General features: G+C 38.5%; 1 protein-coding gene across 3 annotated transcripts; it reads right to left on the reverse strand.

Annotated features, from left to right (window-relative positions):
• Positions 1-1,726: 1,726 nt before the first annotated feature.
• Positions 1,727-17,925, reverse strand: LOC106054223 (uncharacterized). Of its 3 annotated transcripts, none has more exons than XR_008776996.1 (3): positions 5,937-6,426; positions 4,439-4,806; positions 1,727-4,210 (listed from the first exon to the last, which is right to left on the reverse strand). XR_008776996.1 is itself a non-coding variant. In XM_056024184.1 (3 exons), the coding sequence occupies exons 1-3, from the start codon at positions 17,848-17,850 to the stop codon at positions 4,076-4,078; spliced, it is 522 nt and encodes a 173-aa protein (XP_055880159.1). In that variant the 5' UTR covers positions 17,851-17,925; the 3' UTR covers positions 1,727-4,075. The 3 variants fall into 3 exon arrangements, 2 of the variants coding, with proteins under 2 accessions (XP_055880159.1, XP_055880158.1); XM_056024184.1 differs by lacking the exon at positions 5,937-6,426 and adding an exon at positions 17,832-17,925; XM_056024183.1 differs by lacking the exon at positions 5,937-6,426 and adding an exon at positions 12,350-12,941.
• Between the last annotated feature and the right edge of the window lie 392 nt (positions 17,926-18,317).

Genomic DNA, 18,317 nt, shown 5'->3' on the forward strand with positions numbered 1-18,317 from the left:
AAATAAATGCTGACAATCAAACGTAACAACATGACATGTAAAATATGTATTAGCAATATTTACAAACACACAGAGAAAAAAATAGTGAATTAAAATCCCTGCCATTAATTATGGGCACATTAAAGAAAAAAAAAACAGTCAAAAGAAATGGCCTCATAAAACACAAATTGTTTTGTTTCAATACAATCAACAGTTCAGCTTACAAATATCCAACAACAGAGTCTTCAAAACAATAAAAACCAAGATTAATATGAAGTCAATAGCCACAAAACATTCACCGAACTTTTTTTTTTCCTCTAATAGATCACTCAGTTTGAAACGAGATATGGAGATATCTAGATCTATGTAGAAAAAAACACAGGAGAGGCAGACCAGCCAGTCAGTGCACGCATTACGTCTGCACTGAGCCGAGCGGGAAAAAGCACCGCGTTGACATTTTATCTCCCTTTGGCTACCAAGTCCGCGTTCCTAGTTTGGTGCAAGTGTACCCAGCCTGTGTTTATCTGAGAGCCAAGTGACAGAAGTGGATTTAAAATCAAGATCTGTATAGTTTTGTAGAACAGTTGAAAGAGCACAAAAATAAATTTAATAAAAAAAAATCCACCACAGTCAAGTGTATCAGACATTTGTTTGTCCTGGTTCCTGAGATTGTCCGACAAGAAAAATTGTCTCGAGTCGTTCCATTCGCTCGTATCAAAGCACTCCACATAGTTTAAGTCCACTCACAATGACTATACATTTTTATTTTTAGACCAGAGTTTCCCAAACCTTTTCAGTAACGGAACACTTCGCACATTTTGAGTATTTAGAGGAACACTTATTTTTTATAAAGAGGTTGATTCACGTTGTGGAACATCTATTCAGGCTTAGCGGAACAATAGGGTTCTGCGGAACACCGTCTGGGAAACACTGTATTGGAATATCAATAGTTCAAATTTTAATATTACGATAAAATATGACTTGATTTTGTATTTATTTTGAGCAGTGAAGCGATTTTTTTTTTTTTTTTTTTTTTTTTTTTATTCCCACATTCCAAAAAGAAAGTAATTTACTCTGAATATTTAACAAACAAAACTGGTGTTATTGTTGTTGTTTTTTTTTACGTATGTGAATAGATTTGTGTCACTCTTACTTTCAACAACTATTAATTTGCCAGTGCGCCTTTCTTGACTATAATCTCCACCTGACTGACACGCCTTGGCATTAAGTAAAAATAAAAATGCATTAATGTATTGCATTCATGTACCCATAATCTAAGCATTAACAGGTCTTAAAAAGACGGATAACTCCCATCCCCCCCCCCCCAATTTCTAATCAATGATTCTAACCTCAAACTACAACTAAACTCACTCACAAACATGTACACCAGGGGGGTATCAAACTCGTGGTCTGTGATAGACCTACATTTCCGGCCCTAAAACTCTTTTGACAAATAGTAAAGTCCCCCCACCCCCCCCCCCAAAAAAAAAAAATTATGGCTTGTTCAATTCAACAAATAATGGCGGCCCCATTTATGATCAGCTCTAATACAAAATGGCCCCATGTCGTTTGAGAATAACGCCCCCTGATATTCATGTGCTCAAAAAAAGTTTTTTTTTTAAAATCGTCAATGGAAAAAAAAAATCAAAAACGAATATTTATATACAGTAAATTATGATATGTATAAATGTAATGTATAAATTTTTCAAATCATAAAATGACAAAACAAATCAAATGAAGAAAAACAAAGGTTTGTTCATCACTGTATTGCACGTTTTAGAAAATTTCTTTTTCATTTTTGTTTTTTTTTTCTCTAAAGTTTTTATGAACAATACAAGAAAATAATATACAGTTCAGTTAAATTCCCAATTGTAACTAAAAAGCAAAGCAAAAGTATAATTAGCTCCGGAAATTTCCGTACCCAAAAAAAGAAAGGGAATTCCCAGAATGAAAGCCTCAGAGTGAGAGAATGCCAATCTGTATAAATGTTACTAAACAAGTCTAGCGAAGAAAAAAAATGGAACAAAAATATATGCCATTTGAATGAAAGCAAAAATTGGAACACTGATCAAACGAGTGGTATATTATCTACAAATGTGCTATGTTAATCTACAAAACAGGTGTGTTTTTTTTGATAGGATGGATTAGCAGTAGAGTTAGAGAGTTCGTGGGAAACTTTTTGTTTTTTGGGTTGTATGTCACCTATGAGGTCATCGATACCAGAAATGAAGGATCTCGTGGTATTAAACAAAAAATTAAACATTTTGATCAAAACTATTTGATTGACTCAGCATTGAAGAATTTAAGCTTTTAAGAAAAGAAAACCCTATGCCGAACTGGGAGTCGAACACTTAGTGAGGTTGTGACTGAGCGTCGCATGAGGTTTGCGGGACATGTTCTACGTCAAAATGAATTACGCACACCAAGAGTTGCGATAACCTGGAAGCCAAAACGAGGAAAGCGCAAACAGGGACGTCCTCGTATTACCTGGCGACACACCTTCATGGAGGACCTCAGAACAGTGGACACCAGATGGGAGGAGGCTCCAGACATTGCCAGTGACAGATCATTATGGAGACAGCTTGCCGCCCAATGCGCCGAACGGCGCGGGAGGACCTAAGTCTAAGTCTAAGTAAGTAAGAAAAGAAAATACCATTAAGTTGTGAAACATGACAATCGCGACCTAGATATTATTAACTTATGATCTTCCACAAAGTTGACCTTGGCCTCGCTTCTGACCCAAGCGTCCTGGGATACGAGCTATCTGTACTAGAGATGTTATAATGTACATCTGCTTGGTTCTTTCCCAGACAGAAGTTTGTTCAGACAGGCAGGTGTAGGAAAGCTTTCATAGGGATAGGCCTAGAGTTTCAAGAGTCATAGACTCAACTCTTAAGACAGGCTTCCAAAGGCCTAGAGTTCCAAGAGTCTTTGACTGAATTCTTAAGACAGGCTTCCATGGGCCTGGAGTTCCAAGAGTCTTAGACTCAACTCTTAAGGCAGGCTTCCATAGGCCTAGAGTTCCAAGAGTCTTCGACTGAACTCTTAGGGCAAATAATTACAACTAAGAAGAAGATCCCTTCAGAAATGAAGGTAATTGCATCATAACCACACCTTACAAAGGACAACAGGGGACAGCAGTGGGCGTGGACTAAACTGTCACCATCGAAACGACAGTCTGACGTATCGCACTACCAAGCAGCTTCTAAAAACTTTAACACTAGTAAGAATAAACAAACTTCTAAATGATAAAGTACATAAAATCTCAGAAGAATTGGCCTAGCGGGTATTTTGAAATAAAATCAATGCATTAAACAATTAAAGTATTTCCCTGCAATTTCCAAGTTCGAATCCAATCAACATCGGATTCGTTCTTAAAATATGTAAAAATTTGAACAATGTGACCGTAAGTAACAGTAATAACAATAATCATATATGAAGGTATCTTGATGACTTACAATTTGAGATCACCTGAACAAAATGTTTGTTGTGTGCAAATGTGTGTAAACAAATGAAATGACTTGAACCAAAATTAGTACAATAATTGTTTGGTTAAAAAAAAATACTTTAAATAAACATTCGCAGGGAGTCCCAAACATTCACAAAATGGTGAACAAGAACATGTTTGAGAACAATGGCAGGCATGATGATAAGGACTGGTCTTGATGACGCATGAAAGAGTGGCTGTTATGTACAAAGGCATCAAATTATACATGAATATTAAAACAATTATGTACACACTTCTAGAGAAAAAAAACAACTATGTACACATTTAATTGACCACGAAAGACATCTTGGCACGCCTCCAGAGCTTAGCCGTAGCGAGAGACACCTTCCAGAACTGTTCTATCAGAATTGAAGGATTTCCTTTGTTTTTTAGTTTTTCTTGCTATTTGAGTTGTGTGTTTTGTCACATATTTTTCCATAGCTCGTATTTTACTGTGACAATTGATTGCATCATTTATTAGTATTGCATTCGTAAAGCTGCAAAGCATGATGGGAGTTAAGCCCAGTGTCGTCTGCAAGTTTGTTTTTTGTTTTTTTTACGATTTCTGTATTGAAAGAGCGACGTTATTTCGGGGAGATAACTGAGAAATCACAAACGCCCGATGATGAGCAGAAGTTCAAGGGAGGATCCGATGACCCGTAACACGTAATTGTGACCCAACGTCCAAATTAGGTCATAGCCAAAGTCCATCGGAGCATTCCTGAAGATGGCCCTCACAGCAGCCTGTGGATACAGGGAGGAAAAAAATGTTAATACTTAATGTAATTAAGGACACTATCATCTGCAGACGATTAAATGTAACAATTAGTTTTTCGATCTTTCTTTTAGGTAAGTTAATCTTAACCCGTGTTTGCTTGGCTATCTTTTGATTGATAGTAAACAGTTTAGTTAGTAAATGTATTAGGTAGTTATGGGTTAAAGAGTAAACCCCATCAATTCGGTTAAACTCACCTCCTTGTGATCTCTGATTGTCATGTCCAGATTATCCCCGATGGTCCTGATGGCCTCCACCAGTTCCATGACGTTGTGGTTGCTGTGGGCGTCTTGTGCCATGGCATCTACCTCATTTCCCCTTAGGTGCTCACTCCGCGCGGTCATCCTACGGCCTCTCTCCTGGGCCTCACCTGTCCCGCCCATGCTTGGGGGGACACCACGGGTGAAGTTGACTGCGGACGTGGCTTGAGCCTGGAATGTGTGAATGAGCTGACCTCCGGCGGGTCTACTGAGGCGTGACTCGAGTGGTAGTAAGTCTACGGAATTGTGTACCTTTAGTAGATCAGGCTGACCACAAGGTGGCGCTGTCTCAACAATGGGCAAATCTGGATTTAAAAAAATAACTAATTAATTAAGAACTCTAGGTAAACAAAATGAAATATTGTAATAAATCACCTAACAAGCATACTTATATATTAGGGAAGCGTGAACGAGAGGCGAAGTGCGCTTGGCTTGTCTTGGCTACCTAGAAGGGGGCTCGAGGTTCGACACCCGATTCGGTCAGAGTTGTGTTTACTGAGCGCCTAACTCCTAGATACCCCGCCCCACTGGTCCACTGAGCATGAAAGTAGCGCTATATAAAAAGCCATAATAATCGTTTGACAATGGTTGGATATAAATTAAGATCTACCACCTAATATAAAAAGCCATAATAATCGTTTGACAATGGTTGGATATAACATGAGATCTACCACCTAATAAAAGTCTCTCACAGATAATGAAAAAAAAAAACAGTAACTTTTTTGAATTTCTGATACACATTAAAACTATTGACACCGATCACTCAATGAAGGTCCGATAGAAGTTAGGAAGACATAGATGAAACTTGGATATAAATTAGAAAGAACTAGACCCTAGATCTATCACCTAATAGGGGCCTTAATAGAAATTCAAACCTAGTACACAATGAAGGTCTGATAGATATTAAAACCACACTCTTAGTGAAGGTCTGATAAAAATTAAGATCTACTACTTAATGAAGGTCTTATAAAAAATTAAGATCTACTATTTAATGAAGGTCTGATAAAAATTAAGATCTACCACTCAATGAAGGTCTGATAAAAAATTAAGATCTACCACTCAATGAAGGTCTGATAAAAAATTAAGATCTACCACTTAATGAAGACGGACTCCAGATTTTTATCCAAATCCAATCCGTCACCTCTCATAAACTCATTAAAATGTACATGTCATAAGATTTATCAATTTTTAGAGGAACAACTAAATCAATTAATACATCGATCAGTCAAGATAATCAATGACTTACTCTTATAAGCCTGAACGGCAAGATTAACACACAGATAAGAGTACGGCGTAATAATCCTCACATGCGTGTTGCTTCTGTATCGTATAAGATATGTATGTATCATTTGTTTCAGCACCTAGCTTCAACTCTATGTTTACATCGTATAAGATAGGAGGAATATTTTTTTTTTTTAAGTTTTCATTTACGTACCAATAGACTAAAATGTTTTTCTGACACATAAATTTAATCCAGAGTATCGAAGATAAGCCCACAAATGTGTATCTACAAACAAGTAACTGAAGTACTCCACAAACACCGACTGAAGGAATGATGAAATAGAAACAACTGGTATAAACTCATTGAAGCATGTTATATACACATTGTGCGTCGCCATGAGGTGTGTGTGTGTGTCGCCTGCCACACGCTGACTCGAGACTGAGACGCTATCGACTAGACCTGAGATTAAATAGATCGCGCTTGAACTCGCCCGCCATTTGTTGCTATTTTTTGGCGTGAGCTCATTGGACTGATTGGGAGATACCAGGTCTAGATCCTAGTCAGTTGAACTGTTACGTGAAATGTACTAAAGACGTCTCCTTCTCTCTCTACCTCTCTTTCTCTCTCTCTCTTGCTCTGCCTTTTATTATAGAATGCACTTTATGCCTACAGTATTTCTAAATACTAGACAGTGGCCATGACTCTGTACTTACAATCGTATGCCAGGTTTGCAATAAACAGCTGGCGTTTTTGGTTTTATATATATGTGAACTACATGTCTGGTAATTTCCTTGTCTATTAATACGTATTTATTTATTCAAAAAGCACCTTTAAGGTACAGGAATTAGACAAACTCTGGATGACGGACTGGACTAGTTATAGGTATGATATCAGACGAACAGGAAGACGACCTTGAGACGCATAAAGAAAAACAAGTGACCGTCTTATCGACCCCCCCTCCACCCTTCATCTTTAGTGTTATCTTTGACTAGGACCTGGGACTGGAGATCGTGGCTGCTCCCTGGACCACGCCCCCCACCTCTCATCAGCCTGGTACATAAGTCACTTGGACAAACTTGTACTGATCAATCCTATTAAAAAAATACAACGTGACTTCACGCCTTAACTCCTTCTTCCGTGACTATTTGGAGCTATACTCTCAAATGAACGTACCTATATCTATATATATATATATAAGTACTTATCAACTAGAGCTCTTAACAGATAAACATGCAAACAAGACAGATTCATATCGGTAAATCAGAGGTTATCAACGCCATCATGTGTAAATAATGGTAGTAAAAAAAAAAAAAATCAATCTCAAATCCAGAGGGGAAATAACTAGAGCGTATCGATCAAGCTCCGCCCCCCTTTTCCCCTAAATCACTTTTTTTTTCTGTTCTACAATGACGATGCCAACGGCGCGTGGCTATGACGTCATAAGCGACAGGGAATCCCTTTCCTTTTTTTTTTCTTGCTCACGTTCTTTTTATAGCTTGATGTTGGTTTCCCATTGACCTAGATTAAATGTTTTACATTTTGAAGGGATATATATTGAACTTACATAAGATACTTTTAATGTAAGCCGGTTATTATATATGATGAGTGGTCCTACAAACAAAGTAGGTTTTTTTTTTTTTAATAGGTCTTTACATAAATTTATTGATTTGATTTTCTATAAGGACAATTTAATTGCAACGTAAGGTGCACGGTATATTTTAAAATATGAAAAATAAAAATGTATTTAAGCAGTCTGTTTCATCTTCTACATTCGACCTCGTATAGGCATTAATATAAATAGATAGATCGTAGGGTGTCAGGCATATTTTAATGTAAACTCTTGAATCGGGAAATATACAATGTTCATCTTGGTGTGAACTTGGAAGTGTCGTCCCGATGTTCCCGAGTTTGAATCCTGCCTGTTGTAATCCCCCCCACCGTCTTGATGGAGGCTCAAGTCTCGGACATAGTAAATGTTTATCTGTGAGGGAAATTCTTAAACCATCAAGTCAGGTTACTACTTGTCCCATATTTTTACCATATTACCTATCCCTTAGTCTGTTGGACCGTTGGGGCACCATGCAAGATTTGTCGACAGTCTTTCTCCTTTCCTCCCTGTCTTCTGCTTTAGTTAGAGCCTCTTTTTTTTTATGTTGTCTTCCCATCACTCTCTCTGTCTGCCTCTTCTTCTTTTTTTCCTGTTACTGTTCCCTGAAGGAAGGTCTTTGCAAGCCACGAAGACCATGTAACATGGCCATAGATTTTAAGCTTGCCTTTTTTGTTTACGATAGTTAGCAGGTCATCATGGTCTAATCTCTGCAGTAACCTTGTCTCCAAGCTCTTGGTTAGTAATGCGGTCTTTAAAGACTCACATAATTTGGAACTGCCAATTACTCAACTTTGATCCCAGAATAATTCTAGAAATTATATTGAATTAGCCTCCCGATTCCCTTTTCGCGCAACAAATTAAAGTCAATTATATCGACAATAAATGAAATATTAAATCTATTCAATGACCAGTCTAGACAATGAAGGAAGTATTTTTAATTATTTTAATAAACCTCCCCCACCCCGCCCAGGCCCCACGTTTAAAATAACGTTTGTGTTGAGATAGTGAACTGTATTCATAGTGCACTCTAGCGAGTATTGACAAGCATTGATTGTTTTTGTTACTAAATCTGTAGGTCCAGGCTGAAGACTTGTATCAGAGATAGAGAGAGAGAGAGAGATCTGTAAAGTGCATGAACTCATCACCATTTACAAATGTTGTCAGTAATTGAGGAACAACAACATCAACAACAACATTATCAACAACATCAACAACAACAACAACACAACGATCTAACAAAAACCCAAGGCCTTGATCCATATCAATAGCTGTATTTAAAGATGTACTCATGTGATAACATCGGGGTGTTAAAAGTCCCGGCGGGTGTCTTACAAGTGTTCGGGTATGTGCGTGTGTGTGTGTGTTATTTATTTACAGATGTACTAATCTGGCACTAGAGTCATGTAGTGTTAGCGACTTTCAAGTGTGTGTGTGTGTGTGTTTGTGTTTGGTTTATTTTTGTTGATGTAGTTTTTAATCAAATTTTGTATTACAGAAGGCAACTTAAAATCTACATCTAAAAAAAAAAAGCGTTTCTTGACAGGGTCAGTTAAGATTAAACACAAGGGAAAAAAAATACGAGGGCGGGGAACAGGGCTTGGGGGGTAGCGCGGGAAAGCTACATATTTGTATAATTTAAAAAAAGTCTCACCCCCAGCACCATTTATCTACTATGCTTATATTCCAGCTTTCGTGCTAAATGAGAAAAAAAAAAAAGTCTTTTGAACAAATGCCCTCTTACAAATTAAATATTTAAATGTTTATGTAACCTGTAAAGTGCGGAGAATACATGTAGTTCACACTTTGTCGGTAACATATAGAGCTATATATAAAAAGGACCCCCCACCCCCAAATATTAAAAAAATAATAATAAAAAAAAATATTGACCTTTAACTAGGACTGCCACCTTGAAAAATTGTCTTTATTCCGGATCAGACGATCCGATGCGTCTTCCTGCAGGCGATCAATAGACTATTACCGCCTAATCCCCATGTCAAATACTCCCGTGGAGTGGAAATTTATTTTTTTTATCTTTCGGTAATATCCGAAACACTGTGTCCCTACCATGAGGGAAAGTTCTCTGTGCTGTGATTCAATCTTTTTTTATTTTTGGTCTTGTCATTACCGCACACTGACTAATAAACGCGCTTTTTTTCTTTACTAGCAGACGATAAGCAAAAAACTTGCTATATTTAGCTTTTTCTACTTGACTTTATGACTAAAGGTGTCGGAAGTGATGCCACTTGGCAGTCTTAATCATAGTGACCTGTATTAAGGCCAAACAAAGTTCTATTTTTAGATCCTCTTCTGTTTGAATGTTTTTACTAATGAGAGATAACCTACATTTGTGTTTGTTTTGGTTTGGTATAAGCATTGTTTTTATTTTTCACCACATGACAACAGGCATTAAGTCACGTCTATATTATTCCCCTTCTATAGTGTCTCGTCCATTGTATGCAAACAGAAAAATAAAAGAAAAAATGTCGAATGCGTTCTGGCTTTTTATTTAATTACAAATCTAATTGCCTAATTACTTCCCCTTCCTCCTTTTGTAACCTTTTTTTTCCCGCAAAAAAATAAATAATGAAAGCTTCGATATCTAGGACGGGTGCAATATGCAGTAAATCCACATCCAAGCTACGCTCCTGCTGTCGCCGAGTTGAGGGTGTAACAATGTGTTTAATAGGCCTGGTCGTGTGTTATGCGCTCTAGACTGTGTCGGTGGTCCCGGGTTCGAGCCCCGCCTGCCACCATTGCCCGCCGTCCTGGGAGGAGGCTTAGAGGGCAATAATCTTCAACTCTGTCGGAACTTGAGAAAGAAAACAAACAAAGAAACAAACAAAACCATTTTTAAAACTAATAAAATTTTCATATGTAGGCCTGTTCATATTGTCTATGAGTAGTTACCCTCTGTGGCAAATAGAGAAAAAAAAAGAATAGGGTTTAAGTTTGCTGAGGAATGGGGGTATAAAAGGAGGCAGTGTGCTGACTTAATTTATTAGAATCGTTTTATATTATATAGAACTAACAGGAAAGAGAGGCACATACACACACTCGCGCACTCACAAACGCACATCACATACAGTACACATACACACACTCGCACGTGCACTACAAACACACACACACATGCACTACATATATACAAACCAAACGGTGCCGTGATTAAAAGTGCAATGGTTACGGCTGAGCGCCGCCATTGTTTAGATCGTTCCACGACTTGAGACTATATCTATACACGCGTGACCTAACGACTGTGGCATCTCGCTCGTTACTCATTCTGACGACCACCCACCACCAGGGGTAATCAGACAGCCCCCCCCCATTCCCTCCATCACCCGTGAGACTAGATCCTCATACGCCTTCCCCTTCCCCACCCATCTATTATTATTTAAAGTGACTCTCAACCAGCAACAGAGGTAGAGGTGAGCGGGAGGGGTTGGGGTGGAATTATTTGATCAATAAACCACATGTATCAACACTCGTTATTATAAATTATGATAACTATTACTTTCGAACAATCTCTCTTTATCTCTTCACTCTTGCTCTGTCTCTCTCTCTCTCTTAATATATCTGTACAGATCCAGTGTGTTTTTTTTTTGTCTCTCTCTTTCGTTATATATCTGTATAGATCTAGTTTTCTCTCTCTCTCGTAATATATCTGTATAGATCTAGGTTTTTATCTCTCTCTCTCTCTCTCTCTCTCTCTCGTAATATATCTGTATAGATCTAAGTTATTTTTTATCCCTCTTGTAAAATATCTGTAAAGATCTAGGTTCTCTCTCTCTTTATCTCGTAATATATCTGTAGAGATCTAAGTTCTTTTTTATCCCTCTTGTAAAATATCTGTAAAGATCTAGGTTCTCTCTCTCTCTTTCTCTCGTAATATATCTGTAACAGATCTAAGTTTTTTCTCTCCGTCGGGAGGCTTTTGTTATTCTTTAGTAATTTTACCCTATTTAATACTTTCTTTTTCTCTCCTCTCCCTCTCTCTCTCTCTCTCTCTTTTGTTTTCCTTCTCTCCTATTCTGGACGTACTGTATATATCCTTGATCCCCCGCGACCATTTAGTTCCAGTTTTTTTTAATTAAATCTCAGATGTATAATTATCACAATCAAATTTAACTTAAGTGTCAACATCAACAGCACATCCACTGCCAACTATTATGACTAAAAAAACACCGCTCCCTTATCCTAGACAATACGGTATTGATTCATTTGTCCAAGAACGGAAAAAGAAAGAAAGACAAGGCTTTCTTAAACACGTTATTTCTACAACTTTGTCATCCGTATTCGATTCTACATCCAACATAAAACTCTATAACTATTGTAGTCGATTCTACATCAGTAATATATTATTTAATATCAATAATCGATTTTAAAATACGTCCCCTTTATCCAGTTATCTAAAGGATTCAAATCACCCATGATAAAATCTGATAAACAAATAATTTGTTTGTCCTTAAGTTTTCATGTAAAATCAGACGTCTCCCTATCACATGATTGACATACAGTATTGAATGAATCTAGATTGGTACTTCATTCTTTGTGTGTGTGTGTGTGTGTGTGTGTGTGTGTGTGTGTGTGTGTGCTTTATTCAGATTATACTTTCACTTACACTAACACACAAGACAAACAGGTTAACGCACCCACGTCCAGACCATATAATACTGTTGGACAGTCAAGGTTATTGAGAAGTTTTATTCCTATATAGTCCGTGATCAAATTTACTGTTCATTATAATATACCCGATGGAGTTCATCAATTATAAATTCATAGTCACAGATATAGGATATATTTGCACTTCATACATTTGTAGAGTTACAATTTCATTGTTACGTTACTGTTTAAACATTATGGTTGAATTTCAATATAAAACACATAAATATGAGACAAATATGGTCAGGGTAATAAAATGTATTATCATTATTATTTTTTAAAATAGAAATTAGCTTTATTCGGAGAAGAAAATCGCCCGTGTAAACACAACACTGTGTACTATTTCTTTGACACCTACCTTTTAAAAGGTCCGGTAACGGTTTAGCCGTGAAGTCGCTCCTGACCTGGGCCTGGTCATCCAGTGAGGTCGCCCTGCTCCGAGACAGCTGACGTATCCAATACCTGATGATAGCCAGTAGCCTCTCCAGGCCTGAGCACACGGTCAGCAGTAGCTCGGATTGGTCAACGTGACCTTTGGTGACCACTGAGGTCAGTTCCCTGGCCGTGCGAGTTCGAGTCCGCCTATGCTTCCACTGTCCTGACGTGAGGTAGGTCCCCCCGTGTGGACCTTTATTACGTAATAAGCTCATTGCGCATGAAATATCACTTAAGCAATAAATTTTAATGTTTTTTTTTTGGTTGTTGTTGTTGTTTTATTATATTTCTAACAACTAAAAATCACAGAATAATGAAGAATATTTGAAAGCAACAAGAAAGACACATTCCTATTATCGCATTGTTTACATAGATCTCAACTTCACATACAAAAAAAATAATCTAAAGTGGCACGCTCCTCAAGGCCCCTGAATCTGTATAGTCATTTCTCAGCGCGCGAGAGAAACAAAATTATTGGTTAGTTATTCTTAGTATTCGGACTATGATGGTAATGAAAACAGCAAAGCATGTGACTGAAGTACTGGTCCAATTTCGCACGTGCTGGTTTGTTTTCATCTCGGAGCCCTGTAGTACTCACAAGTCGTCTTGATGACATAGTTTGTCTACCCTCCCGCCGCTTTTTTTTTCTCTCTCTCTCTCTCTCTCTCTCTCACTGCTGCCGTAATGTTTACTACCGTTACCAAAGCTTCGTCCAATCGAAAGCATCTATCGACCGTGGGAAACTCACGCGGCCCAATGGGATGCGAGGTTGACTCGCCTGCCATATAAAATGATGACGAATAAAGAGCCAATGAAAGGCCGCGTGGCTCCCGGGGTTCCCACTAAGCCAAGTGCACCGCCGCGCTAAACATCCCATGTTGCCAAACAAATGTTGGAGATTATTTCTGCTTTTATTTTCGAAACTGGCGGTTTTTTGTTTTTTTTTACGAAGTCGTCGAGACTTTGTTGTGTCTGGGACTGCCAGGCCGAGACTTTGTGTTTTTCTTAGAATGAAAATGTCAACATTGGAATCAGCTATTTAGTTGAAGGGGCAGACAATTAATTAAATTAGGAGGAGCTGCGCTTTGCAAGTGTTGTAGATTTGGCATAAAACTGGTATTATTTTAACTCGGGGTTAATGAAGGCATCTTAATCGTTCGTCTATCAAGACGGGGAAATGGGGTGAAATATCGTGTTTTTTAGTGTTTTTTATTGATATGAGAAAAAAAAATGTATTTTTTTCAAACCAACATATCTTGAATCAAAATATGTGGCGATCATGTAACCTTGTATTCTTATAATATAACCCATACCAACGCAATTCTCTCATATCCACAGCGCTGGACCAAGACCATTGGTATAGTAGGCCTCAACACTGACCTGCGACGTCACAACCTGAGGGCAGTGTATACCAATAGCTCGTTGCCAAGTTCTTCAGACTTGTAACGTGGCCAAGAGCCATTGGTCTACACTGACAGCAGGTTGAAACGTTGCAGGTCAGTGTTCAGGCCTTCTAACGATTGGTCTCGGCTGGACTGTCGTTCGGACTTTTCGATGGTTCCGGGTTCCTACCCTGCCCGCTGCCATGCCCCGTCTTGCGAGAGGTCTGGACTAGGAAGAAAGTTAACCTCAACTCTGAAGGAACATCCGAAATATGTAAAACTTTTTTTTTAAATCTATTAATTTTCCTTATAGAATACATCTGTAACTTATACTTGTAAAAATCTATTTGTTTTGAAGCATAACTTAGGCCTACAAAAAACCTATTAACTAATTGGTAAAGAAACATTTTATAAAAGAGTTGGAATACAGAACAAAACAGAAAGGTCCAAAATAAAGACCCCCTTGTATCGGCGCCTTCGACATAGTCACGGGGTCACGGAGGTATTGGGTCGGGCGGGGTAGTTATAGAATAAAAATGGGAACTATAGTCATCATTCCCGTCATAGACAGTGGTAATACCCAGGACCTCGTGGTCATAATGAAGGCTACAGAGAGGCTAGAAATGGTAGAGATTAACACAGTTTTAACACTGGATCTTCCTGTCTTCCCTAGGATACTGCACACACGTACACACGTACACACACACACACACAGACGATAAATCATCGCACATAAAACGACCTATATATCTCCTGAGTCATGACACACATTTGATGACACGCGTAATCCTCTACAGACAAATACACACTCCCTCTACAAGACCAAAACACACATTTATGAACGTAAACCAAAATGTTAAAATCACACACATATACACACACGCGCACATATAAAACATAGCTCTATCTACCATTCACACACACACACACATGCATGCACATATACATAAAGACACATCAGCAGCGATATGTACAGTTTCACCGTGACACAAACACACAAGACTACACATATAAACACTTATACAAAAGACTACACATAAAAACATTTACACAAAAGAATACACATGTAGGCCTAAACATTTCAACACTTACACAATAGACTACACATAGAAACACCCACAAAAAACTACACACATAAACACCCCCACAAGATCCCTGCTTCGTGGTCAGTGGTCCCTGAAATACTGTTAGACGAAGCCATTATTTACATGACTCAATTAAATGCCGTGTTTATACGCACATCGCGGGCTTGACAGCGTAACTCACGCGTGTTGCACATCAGCTGGGGGGGGGGTTGTAGTGGGATGCTCTTGGAATTGAGGTCACAGAGAGCAGAGATTCTTCTACTGTGTAAATATGAACTTGTGCTCTCTCTCTCTCTCTCTCTCTCTCTCTCTCTCTCTCCAGCTGTCTTTCTCTACATCTCTCCCTCTATTTCCCTTGACTTCACACACATACACACATTCATGTACTCACATATATTCGCAGCTACTAGGCTTTCATGAAGACAAGCAAACAAAGTCGGTGAGAGGACGAGAGCGAGAGATGGAGAGAGAGAGATGGAGAGAACAAGAGAGTGGGGAGAGAGAACGAGAGAGAGAGGGGGAGAGAGCGAGAGAAAGAGATGGAGAGAACGAGAGAGAGATGGAGAGAACGAGAGAGAGAGAGAGGGGAGAAAGAAAGAGAGAGAGAGGAGGGAGAGAGAGAGGGGGGGGAGAGAGAACGAGAGAGAGAGATGGAGAGAACGAGAGAGAGAGGAGGGAGAGAGAGGGGAGAGAGAACGAGAGAGAGAGATTGAGAGAACTAGACAGAGAGGGGAGAGAGAACGAGAGAGAGAGAGATGGAGAGAGAAAGAGAGAGAGAGGGGGGAGAGAAAGAGAGAGAGGGGGGGGAGAGAGAAAGAGAGAGAGGGGGGGGAGAAAGAGAGAGAGATGGGAGCGAGAGAGGGGAGAGAGAAAGAGAGAGAGAGGAGGGAGAGAGAGAGGGGAGAAAGAGAGAGAGAGAGGGGAGAAAGAGAGAGAGAGAGGAGAGAGAGAGAGGGGGGAGAGAGAAAGAGAGAGAGAGGGGGAGAAAGAGAGAGAGAGAGATGGGAGCGAGAGAGAAAGAGAGATGGGAGCGGGAGAAGAAGAAGGTATGGGAGAGTATCTCCAGTACCAAGCTTACCAGGCAGACAGTCTACTGGAATCCAGACCTAGTCGATATTTGATGCCTGGGGAGTTAAGAAAAAATGGCAAGAGTAGGGGGATGAGAGGAAGAGAGAGAGGGATGTAAGACAGGAGGATGAAGAGGATGAATATGGGACAAATGTGAAATAGAAGAGCTGTTGAAAATGTATGAAACCCCTGGGGCTAGTTGAAATTCATCATAGAGAATATAGGTGAGTGAAAGCAGAGATTATATAGGTAAGGGATAGCAGAGATTATATAGGTAAGGGATAGCAGAGATTATATAGGTAAGGGATAGCAGAGATTATATAGGTAAGGGAAAGAAACTAACAAGCTATCATGAAACTGAGTCGGTAACGGAGGAAATGAGAGAGGAAGAAAGTGAGAGAGATAGAGAGAGAGAGAGAGGGAGAGAAAGAGAACGATAGTACAGTTAGACAATGAACACATAAAGACTATGTTGTGTGTAAAGACTACGGAATGGATGTTCAAATATTTTATTTCCAATTTCTAAAAATCGAACAGCCTCCGAATATTTCTTTGCACCCAAGAGCCTGATTGTGATTAGACCTCTGGTCTCTAAGACTGGCCCTTTTCAACAGCATATGGCTCCGGCTAGAGAGAAGATGGTCTTCCAAGATATCAAGTGCCGCGGATATAATTCTTAATTCATATTCAGTTCAATCCAATCAGGCCCAGTGCAATCCACTTCGGCTAATTTCTTATCCACAGCTCAAGTTATTTGAACAGACTAACCTTTTTTTTTTCAAGGGGAGAATTTGTTTTACAAAATTCTGTTTAACACAACCAGTTAAAATACTCAAAAAATAAAAATAAAAAAGATAATAATAGAACAACAAAATGTGCAATGCTCAGAGGGATTAAAGGCTTATACAAGGGAAATAACTATAGCCATATTTCTGAATGCTACAGCACTTATTTCCCTTTTCTATTTCAGACTAAATTAATGAATTAGATGGATAAGTTTTTGACTGATTCATGTTTCGTTAGTGACAAAGAATAATTGTGCAAAGTTTCAACTCGATCTGAGAATGGGATGTGGGAGAAATAGCGTGTACAAACAACAACGTTGTAACAGAAAGACGGAGTAGGTTGATATAAGCTTTGGAATAACAATACAAAAGTAGAATGTGTCTCTCTAATGTGCTTTCATTGTACAGACACATTATTCGTTAATTTATCCATTAACGTATAATTTGTTAATTTCATAAATATTTAAGAAGGCTTGCTTTTAAACCCGGGACCATCGATACGACAGTCCAGAGCGCATACCACACGACGAGGGAGGGGGCCCTACTGGTACATTTATCCATTGAACAGAGTAGAACCAAGGTTTAGCTCGGTTAATTTTTTTCTTCATTTGCATGGGTCAGGGCCACATTTTTAATTGCTATCTTTAACGACAAGAAATAAGCAAAATAAATACAATTTGTACAGAGCAAAACGTGCGCCCTGGGAAAGGCACTTTATTGGCGCCCCCTCTCTTTATTGGCGCCCCCCCCCTCTTATTCCATGAACATCACATTGAAATAAAGGCTTATAAACAAAAAGTATTTAATAATGATAACCTTAGAATGCATTAATATCTACAGTATTGTTTTGGTGGCTATCTGCGTGTGGCTCCCCCATGAGAGTAGCGCCCATGGCATCGTTCCCCCTTCCTCCCCCCCCCCTCGCTACGGATCTGACTTTGTACTATGACGAAATACAGGAAGCTGAATGAGTATATCATATTCGTATTACTCATGCTTACCTTTTTAAAAATCTTCTATCAATTCATATTCAGACCTAGTCACACTGACAAATCAGATATTAATAAATTCTAACAATGACTTACCTCTTCTATTTCTGGACATCTGGGCAGACACTTTTAGAATTACAATTCTCTCAATCTATAATTAGCCAAAGTTTTACACTGCATAGTACCAGTGGTGGTCTAAGCTAGCCTTCAATGAATTTATTTAACTAATGTGTCAACTATTTTAACTTCTGACGAAATGTATGCTTTATTATTAGCAGTAACGCGTGACCGAATTAATTCGGTAATAGAAGGGAGAAAACCCTTGAAATTAAAACTATCAGACAAACAAACATATAATCAGAAGTTATCTCGCATTGAAAAAACTTTAAATATCACTTAACATAAAAGAATTTATCTTTAAGAATGAAAGCGTTAAATCGAAATAAATACATATCATTTTTAAGTTATAAAATTTAGAATTAAATTTATTTTAAAAAATCGATGTTAATACCGGCTATAATATAGAATGTATCTTCTATAAATCTATACAGTGTTGATCTCTTCTATTAATCCTAAAAGTAA

Source organism: Biomphalaria glabrata, chromosome 3 (assembly GCF_947242115.1).
Source record: "Biomphalaria glabrata chromosome 3, xgBioGlab47.1, whole genome shotgun sequence".
Lineage (NCBI taxonomy): Eukaryota > Metazoa > Mollusca > Gastropoda > Planorbidae > Biomphalaria > Biomphalaria glabrata.

Excerpts from the sequence above, each read along its gene's own strand:
- LOC106054223 (XM_056024183.1), bottom strand. The coding sequence starts at position 12,641 with ATGAGCTTATTACGTAATAAAGGTCCACACGGGGGGACCTACCTCACG. Across the intron at positions 4,807-12,349 it reads GTTACCGGACCTTTTAAAAG|ATTTGCCCATTGTTGAGACA; the intron begins GTAGGTGTCAAA and ends TTTTAAATCCAG. Across the intron at positions 4,211-4,438 it reads CAATCAGAGATCACAAGGAG|GCTGCTGTGAGGGCCATCTT; the intron begins GTGAGTTTAACC and ends CTGTATCCACAG.